Source organism: Callithrix jacchus, chromosome 16 (assembly GCF_049354715.1).
Source record: "Callithrix jacchus isolate 240 chromosome 16, calJac240_pri, whole genome shotgun sequence".
Taxonomy (NCBI): Eukaryota; Metazoa; Chordata; class Mammalia; order Primates; family Cebidae; genus Callithrix; species Callithrix jacchus.
The window spans coordinates 21,729,262-21,747,380 of record NC_133517.1 but is presented as its reverse complement, the minus strand read 5'-3'; the positions used below and the strand labels follow the sequence as shown (position 1 = coordinate 21,747,380).

The 18,119-nt window shown below is 40.6% G+C and overlaps 1 protein-coding gene and 1 pseudogene across 4 annotated transcripts in view; one reads left to right on the top strand and one right to left on the bottom strand.

Moving 5' to 3' along the window:
• The window catches only part of LOC144579680 (large ribosomal subunit protein eL38 pseudogene), a 66,880-nt pseudogene extending 57,667 nt beyond the window's left edge, over positions 1-9,213 (bottom strand).
• Positions 9,214-9,687: 474 nt separating this feature from the next.
• Positions 9,688-18,119, top strand: part of PDE7A (phosphodiesterase 7A) — a 137,760-nt gene continuing 129,328 nt past the window's right edge. For 2 of the 4 annotated variants that reach the window (XM_078352528.1, XM_017965370.4), the window contains exon 1: positions 9,688-10,360. In XM_078352528.1, coding sequence (XP_078208654.1) covers positions 10,223-10,360 — 138 coding nt within the window. In that variant the 5' untranslated portion in view covers positions 9,688-10,222. The remainder of the gene's footprint in view (positions 10,361-18,119) is intronic. The other 2 variants (XR_004735424.3, XM_035277291.3) reach the window with 1 other exon arrangement.

The following is an 18,119-nucleotide window of genomic DNA, read 5'->3' as shown; positions in this document are numbered from 1 at the left end:
GCCTCGGGTGTCATCTTCACATGGCATCCTCCCTGTGTCTGTGTCTTCACAATGGTGTCTTCTCATAAGGACATCTGTCACAATGCATTAGGGAATTATGCTGTTGTCTTCCTATAAGGATATAAGACATTGTTGTCTTCTTATAAGGATATCTGCATAGTGCATCTTAATCCTGTGACCTTATCTCAATTTAACTAAGTAATGACCCTATTTCCAAATAAGTTCACATTCTAAGGAACTGGAGGTTAGGATCTCAACATATATATTTTTTGGCGGTGTGGTGAGGCAACCAAAATTCAACCCATTGATGCAAGACAGGTGAACCTCAAAATTGGTGCTTAGACTGGGAGGGCTCTTGGCTTCACCCAGGAAAGAATACAAGGGTAAGACAGTGGTGTTAAACAGCAACTTTTATTGAAGTGGCAGTGTATAGAAGCAGCTCTACTCTGCAGAGCAGGGCTACCCCGTAGACAGTGTGCTCAGAGATGCAGCTCAGAGGCAGTTTTGCAGTCATATTTATACCCACTTTTAATTAAATGCAAATTAAGGAGTGTTTTTTGCAGAAATTTCTAGGAAAAGAATAATACCAGTTCATCAGGTCATTGCCATGGAAAGGGGCAGTAACTTCCGAGTGTTGATGTGGCAATGGTGAACTAACATGGCACACTGGTGGGCATGTCTCATGGAAAGCTGCTTCACCCTAGCCCTTTTTTAGTTAGTCTTCAGTTTGGTCTTGTATCTGTGCCCCACCTCCAGAGTTGAGTCCTGCCTCCTACATCATAATTAAAATACACGATAACCAATTGCCTTAAGATCTTTTTTTTTTTTTTTGAGACAGAGTTTCCCTCTTTGTTACCCAGGCTGGAGTGCAGTGGCGCAATCTCTGTTCACTGCAACCTCCACTTCCCAGGTTCAAGTGATTCTCCTATATCTCTCTCCTGTCCCAAGTAGTAGGGATTACAGGCGCCCACCACCACACCCAGCTAATTTTTGTATTTTTAGTAGAGACGGGGTTTCACCATATTAGCCAGACTGGTCTGAAACTTCTGACCTCAGGTAATCTACCTGCCTTGGCTTCCCAAAGTGCTGGGATTACAGGTGTCAGCCACCACGCCTGGCTGCCTTAAGATCTTAAATATTTCCTTATTTAAACAACTTTTAGGCAGATATTTGGCCCTAAGACAGAGAGAGCACCAGAAAAATGTAAATAATATAGGTGCTTTCTTTAAATCTGTCATTATTTTATATAAAAATTATAGTTAAGTTCAGAGATATTTGTTAGTGTAAAAAATTGCTTAATAATTAATTTTTAGCTTCACTGTAAAAAATTTTGCTATTTTGAGTAAGATTTATTCTGTTCAATATTTTATGTTGTTATTGTATGGGGTGTGAGGGAAAGAGCCCTTTGTTCTTTACATTCTTCTTCAGAAATAGCAGGGAAGCAGCCAGGCGCAGTGGCTCATGCCTGTAATCCCAGCTCTTTGGGAGGCCGAGGCAGGTGGATCATGAGGTCAGGAGTTCAAGACCAGACTGATCAACATGGTGAAGCCATGTCTCTACTAAAAAGTATCAAAAAATTAGCTGAGCATGGTGCTCGTGCCTGTCATCCCAGCTACTTGGGAGGCTGAGGTAGGAGAATTGCTTGAATCGGGACCCGGGAGGCGGATGTTGCAGTAAGTGGATATCACACCACTGCACTCCAGGCTGGGCTACAGACAAGATTCCATCTCAAAACAAAAAATAGCAGGGAAGCTGAAGGGTGTTTTTAAAAACAGAAAGTCAACTTCAGATAGGTATTCACTTCAATATTTATAACCAGCAACTAAAATTTGTGATTCCATATCGCTAGTCCTCCCACATCCCTTAATTGAACGGATCAATTTTCTACTGTGCCTTAAAAAAAAACTAAATTGGTTAGTTGTTGTTGTTGTTGTTACAGTGTTGTTTAACCTCAAGTGTAGAAATGAACTTAGAAGTACTGGCCCTTTGTGAAACATCTCCTGCTCCAATTCAGATACACAGAATTCACATGATTATATTAATGTCCTAAGGCTGCTGTAACAAATGATCATCAACTGGATAGATTAAAACAACAGGAGTGTATTATCTCACAGTTCTGGAAGTCAGAAGTTTAAAACAGAGGTGTTGGCAAGGCCAGCCTCCCTCTGAATGCTCTGGCAGAGACTCTGATCATGCCTCTGACTTAGCTTCTGGTGATTGCTGGCAGTCCTTTGTGTTCCTTGGCCTGTATAATTACCACTTGAGTCTCCATCTCTGTCTTTTGTGTGTGGTTTTTGTTGTTGTTGTTTTGAGACAGAGTCTTGCTCTGTCACCCAGGCTGGAGTGCAGTGGGGTGATCTTGGCTCACTGCAACCTCCATCTCCTGGGTTCAACCGATTCTCCTGCCTCAGCCTCCTGATTAACTGGGACTACAGGCATATACCACCATGCCCAGCTAATTTTTTTATTTTAGTAGACATGGCATTTCACCATGGCCAAGATGGTCTCGATCTCCTGACCTCATGATCCGCCCACCTCAGCCTCCCAAAATGCTGGGATTACAGGCATGAGCCACTGCTCCTGGCCTCCATTTCTGTTTTTGCATGATTCTTCCCTGCAGGTACGGGTGCCTCCAAATCTCCCTCCTCTTATAAGGGCACCATTATTGGATATAGGACCCACCCTTATCCTGTAAGACCATATCTTAACATGACTTTTCATTACATTCAACACACACTTTTCATTCCCTTCCACCTCTCAATATATTTAGCTGTAACACCACATTTTTGCTAAATCAATATTCAGCAATTATATTGTTGTGAATATGTAACTATTATTTATAAAATAGACATATAATGTATGATGATTACATTTCTTTTACAACTTGTTTTTCTCAGTGTGTTATTAATTCAAGTTTATTGGTTTAATTTTCTATGTCGTCGTGATAAATGTATTCCCAAACTCTCTGCCAGAGCTTCTCTCACTGTTTAGCTGCCAAGGTCACCTGTTAGTTCCATCTTCTTCCCAGAGCTTCCAGCTTCCTGCTCACATGTGCCCTTGTTGCGGTCTCAGTCCTCTCTGGTGCTGTGACTCAGGGACTATTACTTGGGGCTCCCTTCCCCTCTCTCCTGTGTTGAGGCTCCTGTTTGCTATTTCCCTTTCCTGGTATCTATCCTCCCTCCTCTTTCTACAGTACATTACCTAATAGTTTCCTGAGAAAAGATGCAGTGGGAACTACATAATTGAGTTCTTCAATGTCTGAAAATTATCTTTATTCTGCTTTCACATTAAATTGATATTATGGCCAGGTCTACAGATTCCTAGATGGAATCTTTGTATGTGACCTGTTTTTATGTTTATACCCTGGAAGACATTTAAATTCTTAATTTTGTCCCCATTATTCTAAAATTTCACAGTGCTATGCCTTGGTGTAGATCTTTTCTCTGTTCATTATTCTAAGCACAGACTTGGCAATCTCCATCTGGAAATGTGCGCTCCTGTTCTGCTAAATTTTTTAAAATTATTTTCTCCCCACAATTTTCTCAATTCTCTCTTTCTGAAATCATCATTATTTGGATGTTAAACCCCCTGGACTGGGACTTTAATTTTAGTATCTTTGCTCACATTATCTATATCTTTTTTTGTTTTACTTTTGGGAAAATATATTTAACTTTATCATTTAACTCATTCATTAAATATTTAAATTTTTGCTATCATAGTTTTAATTTAAAAGAACTATTTTGTTTCATATTATTCTGCCCTTATACTTTATAAATTCTTATCTCTCTAAGCATATTGTTGGGTTTTCTTTTAAGGGGTTTCTCTATTGTTTCTCTCCCCCCCCCTTTTTTTTCCTGTTCAATTCTATCATGTCTCATGCTATAGGATTTTTCCAAATTCTGATAATGCTTGATTCTTTTTTCATATTTAAGAATGAGATGCTGTTATGCTGTTTATAAGCTCCCTGTGCATGGGTGGGGTTTAGCTTAGAATTATGTGTGGACCTACTTATTTGGTCAGAGAACTCCCAACTGACAGCTCCAGCAAAACTTTTGCCTTGGGAAGGTTCATTTTTTTTGAAAGAGGAATCTTCCAGCCTCTTGCCTGGAGGATATAAACTTGGCTGTCACCAAGAATGCAGACTCTCACTTAGGCCACCTCTTTGCATATGGTACTCTTACCTCACCCTCAGCTCTGCCTGGTGAATCCAAGACCAGAGCCTGTTTGGGTCAGTCCATCCAATCTTCTGTGGAGGTGAAGAAGAGCAAGTTACCTGTTGACACAGCCTTGGGGAGGAGATCTGAGGTTCTGACAGCTTGTTGTAAAGAACTTCAATTGATCTTTTCTTTTTCAGCCCATGTGCATCCTTGCCTCGTAAGATGGGTGGGGTCTCCAATTTCTGAGATGTTCCTGGGTCTCTGCAGCAGGAATCAGCTAGATGTAGCCCTCTCCGCTTGTAAGCTCAGGGTTTAGGTTTCTGTTTTGCTAGGACATATATAACTTACTCATCACCTTCAGTTTCCAAAACATGAACTTCTTAGCAGTTTTCATTTCTCCTCCTTTTCTCTTTGTCCTGAACTAATAATGCTTTATTTTCTTCTTTCAGTGTCATTTAGGACAGTTTGAGGAGGAAACAGATCAACACAAGTATACAATCTGCTGTGTTTAGCTAGAAATCTTCTGATTATTCATTAGTGTACTACCGTGGAAGTGCTTGTTGATTAATAGTGTTGGACTACTAAATAGTGTAGGGAACTAACCCTCAAGTGAAATTTTTCTTCAATTATCCTTTTATTGTGTGTTTATCATAACATTATAGATAGTTTATTTTTGCTCACAGTTTATAAATTTAATGAATAACTTTTTTTATTTGAGACAGGGGCTCACTCTGTTGCCCAAGCTCAAGGTCAGTGGCACAATCACAGCTCACTGCAGCCTCAACTTTCAGGACTTTAGTGATGCTCCCACCTCAGCCTCCCAAGTAGCTGGAAGTCCAGGCACATGCCACTACACCTGGCTACTCTTGTATTTTCTTTGTAGTGACAGGATTTCACCATGTTGCCCAGGCTATGAATAAGTTTTGTTATAATATAATATAGGTTTGTCTTAGAAAATTTGGCAAATATAATGGATGAGGAAGACATTTTAAAAGAAAAGGAAAAATCACAATCCCACCACTTCTAACATTTTGGTCTATAACCTTGGAGACTACTTTTGGGGTTAGGTAGAGCTTAGATTATGAGATTCACCAGCTAAGTAAGTTGAATTAGTCATTTAAAATCTTACCACAATAAAAAGTGCAGGTACAGATAGTTTAACTAGTGAACCCCATCACACACCTGTGGAAGAAATTATTCCACTTTTGTACACCAACACTTTCAGAAAATAGAACTGTTAGGAAGCTTTTCCAGCTCATTTTATGAGGCAAATATTGCCCTGACACCAAAGTCAGATAAAAACAGTACAAAACAAAACTATAAACCAGAAGAAGGAGGAGAAAAGCAGGTTTTATTTGAAATGCTTTAACCTACTAGGCAATGCCTGAAGGACTGGTCTTTGCTTTGCCTAACTCAGATCTCAAGCAGGGTGAAGCAGTGGCTGCTGCTTGGGAAAGTTACTGGGAGACTGGCCCATAGACACCTGGGGTAAGACATTATGGGTGGAGACATATAATAGACCACCAAAGGCCTTAAGGAGAGATTCATTTGGAAAATAAGACATTAAAAAGCAGCTGTGTACACGGAGAAATTTAAAAAGCCACACAATGGCCCAGCCAAGATGCATGCTCATAAAAGAACTCATAAGGTCTTAAGCTTTCTCCTTAAGCTGATCCTAAGACTTAGAACCACAGACCACCTAATTAGTGAAAAACTTCCCTGACACAGGGACCGTCTGCAAAGACTGGAAGAGGTGTCTGCTTTCTCAGCTGCCCAATTTTCAACAACAACAAAACCCCCACAATGCATATTTCAAAAACCCAGAAAAAATTGTCCCTTTCAAAGAAGCAAATGAAGTAGCAGATACCTTTCCTGAAAAAATACAGACATTAGTCTTACTAGACAAATACTTTAAAATAAGTATCTTAAATATGCTGAAAGAGCTAAGGGAAAATGTGAACAGAGAACTAAGGGGGATCAGGAGAACAATATGTAAACAAAATTAATCATCAGCAAAGAGATAGAAATTATAAAATGGAACCAAATTCTGAAACTGAAAAATACAATAACCAAGTTGAAAAATATACTAGAGGGAGAAGTTCTACAGCAGATTGGAACAGGCAGAAGAAAGAATAAGTGAACTTGACTATAGGACATGTGAAATCATAAATTCTGAGAAACAGAAATAAAAAGGAATAAAGAAAAGTGAACAGAGTTAAGAAACATATGTGACACCATCAAGCCGACTAATATATGCATTATGGGATTTACAGAAAGAGAAAAGGGAAAGAAGCAGAGAGATTATTAGAAGAAATAATGACAGAACACTCCCCAAATTTATGGAAATCACGTTTAGAAATCTAAGATCAGCCAAATCCAAGTACGACAAACCAAAAGAGACCCAGACCAAGACATGATGACACTGTTGAAAGAAAAAGACAAGAGAGAGAATTTTGAGAGCAATGAGAAAAAAGCAATTCTCTCTATAAAAATGGGATCCTCAATGAGATTATTACTCGATTTTTCAGCAGAAACCTTGGAGCCAGAAGGCATCTAAGGCATCTAATTCCCGATAATCTGTTGAGAAAAATATTTGCAACTGATTTACAGATAGTTCTGCGTTTTATGGTGCAGACAGTAGACAGCTACAACACGATGGTCCCTCTCTGGGGTGGTTCTAGAGGCAGTAAAGAGAAATATTCCCAGTCTACAGAACTTGGAGCAGTGTACCTGGTTGTTCATTTTGTTTGAAAAGAGGAATAGTTACATGTAGAGGTCTATACTGATTCATAAGCAGTACCTGACTGCTGGGATGGATGGTTTGGACCTTGGAAGGAATATGATTAGAAAACTGGTGATAAAAAGGTCTAGGGAAGGAAAACATGTTGGAAAGATTAAATGGGCACATATTGTGAAGATATTTGCATCTCATGTGAATACTTTCTAAATATTCAAGTTGGCTTTTATATTTCAATGATGTGAAAATCTCCTTTATAAGAATTTTGCAGTTTTTGTTACTTTTCTCCTAAGTACTTTTCTTTTGCTGCTGAAAGTAATAACATTTCTTTATTTAGGTTTCACCTTTGCTCCCTGTGATTGTTAATTTTATGTATCAACTTGGTTAAACCATGGTGTTCAGTCATTTGGTCAAATACCAGTCTAGATGTTGCTATGAAGATATTTGTGGATGTGACTGCCATTTATAATCCATTGGTTTTAAGCAGATGACTCTCCATAGAGTTGAAAGCATTAAGAGCAAATACTCAGGTTTCCTGAGGATGACTCAGTTCTGCCTCAAGACTCCAATGTAGAAACCCTGTGTGAGTTTTCAGAGTGTGGGTCTGCTGTGCAGATTTCAGACTCAAGACTGCAATTTCAACTCTAACTTCAGTTTCCAGCCTGCTGGCCTGCCCTACAGATTTCAGACTTGCCGGCCTCCGCAAAAACATAAGCCAATTCCTTAAAATAACTCTCTCTCCCCTTCTCTCTGTATGTACATATGGGTTATGTTTCTCTGAAGAACCTGATTAATAAGCTCCTCAACACAGTAAAGAACACAGTAAAGCTGGAAATCTCTGGTCTTGAGATGCTGTGTGGTATGATGGAAAATGCATGGTTCTGAAATCGTAGAGCAGAGTTCACTGGAGCAAATGACTTATGGTCTTGTAACCTGATTCCTCATCTGTAGAATCAGGATAAAATTACCTGACTTACATGGCTATTGTGTTGGGTAAAGTTAAACATTGTATGTAGAGTGCTGGTCATGGTTCTTGGCTCACAGGTGCACAGTAGTAATCAACTATGTTGAAGGGGGATGCATTGTTCAGTCATCTACTTAGTGCTCTCAGTGTCATTAAATGATTTAATCAACCTGGGTCTCTTAGATGTTATTAAATGTGATACGGTTATTTTATTTGGCACAGAGTAACATCACACCAGTATCACCTCCTGGGTGGTTAGATTTACACAGAATTCAAACATTATTTGAGGTTAGTTCTTGCCACTTATCTGTTTAAGGTCTAGGGCGAATTTGTTTCCATGAGTCTACTCTCAATTCAGATACTAATAATTACCTTGTGAGGCTTTTGTGAGAAGTCAATGTGATAACATGAGAAAACGTTCTCAGTATAATCCCAAGCATATAGTAGATGTTCAATACATCTACTAGATGTTGTGGGAGTAATGAGGATTTCAAAGATGAGTTGGATCAGTTGTTGTACTAAAGGGGAGCTTACATCATCTAATGAAGACAAAATCCACAAGACCACGTTGGGAGTTACAGTTCTTTTAATAGTAGAAAGGAGACAGATAGAAAAATATCCACATAGGAGGTGTAAAGTTTTTAGCTAGAGAAAAGAAACAGATGTCATGGAAAGATGATAAAAGGTCTATTTTTGCTTATTTACCGGATTATGTGCATTTGGTATGTGATCTCATTATCAGTGAAAGCTATGTACTGCTTTCAAGGCCTGCCACCTTGCCAGTGGCTAGTCATCTCAAATAAGTAGAAGGGTGGGTGCCCTAAGAACTGAGCCAAAGCAACAATTTTGCCAGCAGGGGACAGCTTTTCAGGCTGAAGTACCAAAGGCCAGAATGAATTAGAAACAATCAGTTGATGGTGAAAGCCTTGACAGTTTAGTGAAAAATGCGACAATAGGAACACTCAAATTACATATCTAGCTTACAAAACAGGTCAAGAGCTCTTTATTTTTTCTAGGTTTGGAAAAATAACAAACCAACAAACAACGCTTTTGGTAGAGGGGCATGCAGTCTACTTTTTTCCTTTGTTTTCTCAATACCATCCTTTGTCATTCTTTTGACCCATACTCTCACTTCTTTCTCAGTCTTTTTTCCCTTTGTCTCCAGGCCCCCTCCTCACTTCGGAATTCTTGGCTCCGCACTCCTCACCTCCGGCTCGGGTTGGCCCCGGGGCCGCACCTGCCAGGGTAGCGCTCCAGCCCTGCCCCACCGAGGGACTGACAGTGACGTAGCGGGGAGCATGGTGCCCGCGCGGCCCGCTGACGTCACTGCCGCAGCGGTCCCTAGCGAAGCCCATGACTGGGAATTCAAGGAGGGAAAAGCTGGCGGTGACCCCGCGGTGGGCTGAGAACGGCGAGTGCGCCGCGTGCTATGGGTTTCTGGGGTCGGCAGGCCAGAACGGCGCCTCTTGCGCGGGATGAGCCCACCCCATACCCTCAGCGCGCTGGAACGCAAAGTTTAGCGCTCAAGGGGATGCCCCGAAACGGTGCGGCCTCGTGCGCACGCGCCTTGGGTTTCGAGGAGCTAAGGGAGGGAGTTACGGCGGGGAGTGAGGGGAGCTGCCGATGAGGCAGATGGAAGAAAACGTTTGTCGGGTGGGGACCCGGACAGAGTTCCAGGGTGCGGAACACAAGTAAGGTTACTGTTGCCCTCGGCCGCTGTCCCGTCTCCCTAGGCGCTGCGGCGGCGCGGGGCGCTGGGCCTGCGGCGCGGCGTCGTGACGTCACGGTGGCGGCCGCCCTGGTTGGCGCAGGGTCCGCGGCTGCAAAGTGTGAATTACGCCGGGCTCGCGCCGCCGGCGGAGTGAAGTCAGGCTCCGGGGGAGGGGAGGGGCAGGACTCCGGCGGCGGCGACGGCCCAAGCTGGACGCGGCCCCTAAGTCCCGCGCGCCCAGGGTCTGGCCGTTGGCTCCAGCCGTCTTGCACCGCTTTGCTCTGTCCGTGCTCCGCTCGAACTCTGCAGTTCCAGTACTTGCTCCTCTCGGCCGAGGAGCCCCGGGGCGGCGGGGTTCCCTTTCCGACTTTGCCTTTGCTGGCCCCGCTTGCACCCAGTCCCCCTCGCTTGGAGCGAGGCGCGCGCTGGTCTTGGTAACTGGCGCCGCGGCTACCGCAGAGCCTTTCTACCGGCGGCCCGAGCGGAGGGCTGGGGTTGGGGAGGCGTGAGCCCGGCTTCCCGGCCCGGGGTCGGCGCCCGCCCGCCCTGCCCCCGCCTCGGCCCGGAGCCCCCGAGCCGCGGCCCCCTCCCAGCGCAGGGGCCGGCGGCCGCGGCAGGGCGGGCGCCGCGCGGAGGCAGGGCGGGTGTATTCAATGGAAGTATGTTACCAGCTGCCGGTACTGCCCCTGGACAGGCCGGTCCCCCAGCACGTCCTCAGCCGCCGAGGAGCCATCAGCTTCAGCTCCAGCTCCGCGCTCTTCGGCTGCCCGAATCCCCGGCAGCTCTCTCAGGTAATCGCCGCCGCTGGGCCCACACTTGGGGGCTTCTCTCTTTTGTTTCCCTTTGCCCACCCAGCTTCACCTCCGCGACATCCCGCAGCCCGCGCATTGTCCATTGTCTGGGGATTTCTAGCCTGGCCTTTCGATTGGAGAGCCTTTTCTTTGAATCCTCTTGGGTATCCCCCCTCAGTTCTCCAGCCTCTCCAGAACCCCCACCCTGGTGGGCTCCGGGATCTTCTCATCAGACCCTCCCCAGGCCCGTCACCTTTCGTGCCCTGTAGTTTAAGCCCCAGGAATGATCGCCCTCCTTTTTCTCGGTCTGGAAGTTGAGTCTTTCTTCCTTAGTTGTGGCCCCCGAGCACACCTGTGCTCCCCCGCCTTGCAACATACCTGCCCCCCTCCCATACGCACACCTGTACATGGTTCGCGCCTCTCCTCCCCCGGCTCCCGCGCGCCCCGCGGCGCTCGCCTGGTCCTGCAGGTCCCTCTGAACAATAGGCCTAGATGCCCCGTGGCTGTGGTCTCCCCGACTCCTTCGTTTCTGTGGTTGTGCTATAAGGGGTATCAGAGGAACAAGTCGGCAAATTTCATAGCCAAGAATCAGTTTTGTTTTTAATTTGATAAGGAGATTTTTAGGAGAAAAACTGCTGATGTGCACTCACGGGAAGACTTTGTTTTGAGTGGTCCAATACCAGTCGCTCCTGAGTGTTTTATTCCTGCGGTGATGCCATTAGCACAATTCCTTAGTTTTGGGTAGTTTTGATTGTCAGACTTAAAACAGAGAGGTAAAAAGAATTTTGTTTTGTTTACACCTGAACTGAGTGCCCTCACTTTCTGCTGCTGCCAGGAGTTATGGCTAATGATCACTTTTAAAATCAAATATGTTTTTCCTATTGGTTAATATTGTCTTTTATGGGAGCATATTTTCTCTTTTCCTTTATATTGTATCTTGAGCAAGTTTGTGTGTGTGTGTGTGAGTGTGATTGCAGGTAGTGTGGACAGGACCTAGTAGAGATTTTGCTTGTAGTGTCTAGTAAATATTAGTCATTTACTTCTTTGCCTAAAGTGTTTGTAGAAGGAGCAAGAGCCTATATTTGGGTTTCTCTCTGAATCCTGTTTTTTTAAACTAAGACTTATTTCATAGCATAAGGTAATGAAGTCAGAGCCGACTTGCAAAAACTATTGTGTCATTTAGAATAATATTACATTGTTATTTATTTTGAAGGTTAGACCTCTGATCTGCCTTTTTAGTACCACTTAAAGCATTTTCAGATTGTAGAATTAATGTTGAGGAGATATTAATGCACTGATGAAGAAGGTTTTTTAATAGTAGTAGTTAAAGGTTTTTAATGATAGTAACTTTTTTCACTTCTAAATATGATTTTACTTCTTCAGATCAGCAGGCACATGACTAATAACTCATTTCCAGTTATGTTTGAATAATAATCACTGATTATTTATAAAATTATAAAATGTGAATAAAGTTCTTATGCTCTCAGAGGAGAAAATGAATGAGAAGGAAGATTCCAAGGGATTAAAATGAGACTGATGCCAGGGGTTTGTACCTGATGTCTTAATTAATCCACAGAGACCAATTTTCAGCTTCACTTCTTGATTGATTTTCTAGCCTTAGGTTTAAATGGGTAATGGAATTTTAAAAATATGATTGTGGTAGATGAAGCGAATACTGTAGAGTTACACCAAATTTTCCTAACCTTTACAACTTTTAAAAAATTTTCTGAACCCCAAAGTGAAGTATATAGGAACTTCTTAAACTTTGGACAGAAATTTTCCTCAATTAACACTTTTTCTACTAACACTGTGGTAAAGGTGAACTTAGTGGATGCTGAGATGGATATATTTGTCATTATCAAGACTTTGCATATTATTTAATAATAAAGCATATGTTGATACTGATTTCTTTAGGCCTAAATGGGAATTTGTAATAGAAAAAAAGGAGACAGAAAACCTTGGAATCCTGCTCAGAGCTTGTAAAATAAATATTTGGTTTAATAAAATGCTTTTCTTACCCTTGAATTTTTAGTTCCTAAGCCTGAAGGTACAAAAGTTATAAAAAGTTTAACTGGTTTTGTAATTTTAAGAGATGTAGGAAAAAAAAAAACTTTTTCTTTTAAAGACATTAAAATAGTTACAGTTTTTGTACGCTAAGATATGCTTAAAACTGGCAATCTTTTCATTTCCTTATTGTCTACATAGTACTGGAGTCCAGCTCATAGTAGGTACTTAGTAAATATCTGTTGAATGAAAGAATAGGTAATGAAATTATCTCTGACTGAGCATCAGTTTTAAATATGAAAACAATATGGGACCATCAAAGTACAGCACAAATTCACGTATCCAAAACTGGGTTTGGAACTTGTAGCTGCAGACCGTAACAGTTCCAGGAATAAACAGAAAAGACTGAGTGACCAAAATTGATTTGGAGATCGTCTCAAAGCCGGTGTGTTTTAGGCAAAATTCTGACACAACTTGCCAAGTAGCAGCGAATTTGAAGTGGGGTGGGAGGCTGCCAGAGTCAGTTCACACTGACAGCAGCAAAAGTTGACAGACACACCAAAGCTGGGGAACAGAAGAAAAACTCTTTGAAGCCACAGCAACTTTTGCAAGCACCCTGGGACGTTTAGTTCAGGGGCTTAAGTGTTTTACGACACAATAATTTTTAGTAAGAATAATATTAATAGAGTCTGTTTTTAAAAGTTGAAAGATGTGTACTGTTTTGTTTTTTTTTAAAAAGATTTTCATGCCAAAGTGTTGGTGCTGAAATGGACAAGCTTGAGTTACCTGGAAAATTCATTTATGTGGAACACCAGCTCTTGTGAGGATGCCAAGTAAATGAGGCATGAGTTTTTTGTTTTAAACCAGGACATATACTATTTCAAATGGTTAATATGAGGTTTTTGAATTAGTGAGTGATAAAGAAAGTAGACAAAGCGTGTTCTTTGTCATTTTTTGATAACCTATGGTTGATAGCTGAGTTTAAAGATTTGTCTTTCAGAATAACATTCTTATTTGGGAAAAAAAAATATTGTGAAGGCAGAAATTGTGTCTTGTTCACCATTGTATTTATGGTGCTTTGCATAGGTAGGTTCTTGGTAGATGTGAAAGTTGGGTATATTGATGGGTGTACCAAAGCACTGCAGTTGGAATTACTCAGTCAGATTTTCTATGCACTGGAAGCAAATCTTCTATGGGACAGAAATTTGAGTTTTAATTTTTAGAAATCTAGCATTAGTCCATATTATTTCTAATTGAGCACTTGTCTTTTTTTAAAAATAAACTATTTCACAAATGTTTACTCATAGAACAGCTTCTTGTCAGTGAGGTTTCTTGTGTTGTGTTGAGAAAATGTAAAGAATTACAGGTTGAGCATCCCTAGAGAAAATCTAAAATGCCCCAAATGGAAATTTTCTGAGTACCAACATGAAGACCGAGAGCCTGCTGTTATTTGTTGCTGTTCTTGAACAGCTGCAGGTATTCTGGAGATGCCACTTGCTGCCTAGTTACCCAAAGCACATTATTTTCTCACTATATTAATGTTATGTTGTTTATTGTTAAGTGTTTATGTGTGAATAAGTGGGAGAAAGTGATTGCTTATCACTAGCATATAAATTCAGAGTCAGAAATGATGATGCCAAACAAATACAGATCATCCACATAGGTGATAAGTTCGTCCACATGGTTGATGAGACACCTTTGCTTCCTGGTTGGTCAGTGTATACAAACCTTGTTTCATGCACAAAATTATTTTTTAAATTGTGTAAAATTGCCTTTGGGCTATGTGTATAAGGTATATATAAGATATAAATAAATTTTCTGTTTAGACGTGGGTCCTATCTCTAAGATATCTCATGATGTATATATAAATATTCCAAAATCCAAAGAAGTCTGAAATCCAAAACACTTCTGGTCCCAAGCATTTTGGATAAGTGATACTCAGCCTATAGTAGCTTTTTGTTGATGTTGTTTTAATTGTAACACTGCCAGCCTAACCAAGTTTTCCTTTTTATGCATACCCTTCCATATACACAACCATTTTTCAACTACAGTCATTATTTCCATTCTTTCTTGTCTTTAGCAGTGTTCTTAGCATATGGCAAATTATCAAGGTCCTGTGAGTGCCAGAATAGTTCAAACTCCCTTGGATAAAAGTTGGATCCTTCTTTAGGAAGTTTACAGAATTGTGATGGAGAACGTGGTAGGATTATATATGGTATAAGTGTATCAAAGTGTTATGAGACTAAGGAATTTATACCTAAATTTCTGTTTTAAATCAGGGCTAGCCTTAGTTAATCGTTGAGGCTTGCTTAGGCCAAGGACTCAAGTGAAGCAGTTGTTTCTAGATGAATGGGTGAATGTAGGGGAAGGAGGAGGGAGAATGGCCCACATGGATGTGATCAGAGCTGTTCAGTAGAACTTTCTGTGATGATGGAAATGTTTTTGCACTATCCAGTAATAGTCACTAGCCTTATGTGGCTAGTGGGCACTTGAAATGTGGTTAGTGTGACTGAGGAAATTAATTTTTACTTCAGTTTTATTTAAATAGCTGCATATGGCTAGCAGCTATTGTGTTGGCAGAGCAGAGGTACAGTCTTAAACTAGGGTGATGTCATGTTGATCTATGAGCAACATGTTCTTGAATGTTGAACATTTTTGTTTTTAGGTTTTTGTTGATGTGTGTAAAACTTCATGTAATAAATGCTTGATAAAGTCTTTAAAATCACTAGATTGGGTCAAAAGGTAACAACTTTTCTGACATTCTCAAAAGGATCTATCCTTTGACAATACTAAAATAAATGATCATATCTGTTTCATCTCCAATCATATATTATTAGATATTTTTTAAACATTTTCCTACTGAGGTAGATGCAGTGTGGTGTAATGAGTTTGTTTTAAATTGCAATAAGCAAGAGTGTGCTTTCTGAAGTACTGCTTTTACTTTTTGGATCTGCTCTTTTGCAAAATTTTATTTGCATATCCTGTGCTCATTTATAAGGGCTCTTGTATACCCAACATCAATATATAAATGTGCATTATTCCAAATTGCTGTTAGCATAATAGTTGCCTCTTTGCAAACTTAGATACAGAAGCTGATACAGGGAATAGTGTGGCCAGTGAGTGGGATACCCCAAGGAAAATGGTGATATTTATGAGACCTTCCTATCTGGGTACTCCCAAAACACCTATTTTGTTGGAACCTTGGCTACATTTCTGTTTTCAGAAATGCTTCATACTTTGATTGGAATTTAATACTACCATACTTTAGCTTTCACTTCTGAGCTAATATATGTTTATATTTCAAATACATGCTCAACATAATGTAAATCCACAGTGTATTTGGAGTGGAAGTGTAGTTCTAATAAGGTGTTCAAATTGCTATTTTATAGGTTGTCAGGAACATATTTAGTCTAGGGGATGTGATTTATATGCCGAGATTTTAGTGCTGTGTTGCTATGCCTAGAGTTCCATCAGCTGTACATGCTGTCTGCCCAGGAATTCCTTTTTAAATACAAATGTCTGCAAGAGGTAAAATATTAAGCCCTTCACAGAAGTTAGGAAAAGAGGGAGCTCACTTTGGGTGGGAAGAGGGAGAAGTGCCATTCATTCTGTTTGAGGCAATTTTCAACTCTTTCTTTTCTCTTCACTTCCCTTCCTTCACAACTGACCAGAGCAGTTTTAGAGAATTGGGTTCTTTTCTGAAGATGGATATAGGTTCAAGTTTGGGAAGAGAAGAGCTGAAGAAATGGGGAGTGGACAGAACTTAGCTTCCTTCTTGTTTTTGTCTAAGATCATTAGCAGTCATTTAGCTGGAGTAAAGACCTAGTAAATTAGGTGATAAAGAAACCCTATTTCAAGCCCTCTTAAGTAATTTAACTTTCTTTGTTTTCTTAATTTTCTTGTTTGACCGTATGGATCACATTTGTTTATGTGTTTATATAAAATTGATTTCTGATTTTGTTAGAAGTTCTCTTGACTAAAGATCTTTTCAGATCCAGACATTCTTAAATTCCGTTTGTTCACTACAAAAACTCCAATTCATTTTGAATCTTCTAATTAAAAATTATTCAAAACTTTTAGATTTTGGCTGTGAAGTTGCTTACCTTTTACGATTAATTTGAATTGAGAGAAAATTTAGACTTTGTTCTCTTCCACATTTAAATGGCTTATTCTTGTCTAAAAGTAACATAGACTTTGTTGATTTTTTTTATATTGTTGCCAAACATGCTTTTCAAAAAGTTATTCACAAATAAGTGATACTTTCCTGTATTTGCATTCAGGTATTAAGTTCATAGGATCAGCATATAAGAAGAGGAACAACAACTAGATTTGTAGATGAGCCTTCTAAACTTGCAGTGCTTTATTTTGGCTGCTGGTAGGTTCCTTTTATAAGGGACTTGTGCCACTGATTGTATGGTTGACATCAGAAGCATCTTCTGCTTTTAATTTTGAGTAGCAATTTTGGATTGCTGCTCTGTGCCTCCACCTGCTGGTAGGGATGGCTCTTCATTTTCAAAAAATGATGGCTAAAAGGGGATGGCGAAGACCAAGGCAGGTCAGGGTAGAATTTGGGGAAGAAAATCAGTTGTTAACTCGATGACTAAATTTCAGCAAAGCCTGCTTTACTCCTCAGAATTTTGAGGAGAACAAACTATAACTTAGGACCCTATAAAGTACTTGGCAAATAGTGCTTAATAAAGATACAGTAGTTTTGCTTTAGCAATGATTTCAATTAGAGCTGACCCTTTAACAATGCAGGCTCCAACTCCCCGTGCAGTCAAAATTCTTACATATATAACTTTTGACTCCCCAAAAACTTTACTAATAGGCTACTCTTGGTGAGAAGCCTTACTGATAAACAGTTGATTAACACAAATTTTTATATATGTATTATATTCTAACAGTAAAGTAAGCTAGAGAAAAGAAAATGTTATTAAGAATGTCAGAAGGAAGAGAAATATATTTGCTATTAAGTGGAGGTGGTGGATCATTGTAAAGGTCTTCATGAACCTTGTCATGTTCATGTTGAATAGGCTGAGGAGGAAGAAGAGGGATTGGTCTGTCTTAGGGGTGATGCTTTGCAAGTTTTTTTTAACATTTTCATAAATCTTCACAAAATTTCCCAGTTTATTTCTTGGAAAAAAAATCTGCTTGTAAGTGGACCGTCGCAGTTCAGACCTGTGTTGAATTACCAAGTGTATTTGTTTCTGTTTTTAGAGTAACTCCTATGTGGCAGATATTTTTAATTAGTGAGGTTTTTTGTTGTTGATTTGGGACAGGGTCTTACTCTGTCACCCAGGCTAGAGTGCAATGGCAGTATCTCGGCTCACTGCAACCTCTGCATCCTGGCTTTAAATGACCCTCCTGAGTAGCTGGGACTGCAGGCATACCCCACCATGCCTGGCTAATTTTTTAATTTTTAGTAGAGATGGGATTTTGCCATGTTGCCCAGTCTGATCTCGAACTCCAGGAGTCAAGTGATCTGCCCATCTTGGCTTCCCAAAGTGCTGGGATTGTAAGCATGAGCCACTGTGCCTGGCCCAATTGGTGTTTTTCATCTTTACAAAAACTCTATGAGATAAGTAGTATTACTCCCATTTTTCCAAAGAATAAACTGAGTTTCCAGACATTAAGTTGCTCAAGGTATCATATGAACTTCCAGAAAGGCCTGTTGTGCTCCAAGACTTTCACTTTTAATCTGGCCTGCCTAATCAGGAAAGACGAGTGGGTTGCAGTTAGAATTTTGAGTTTACAA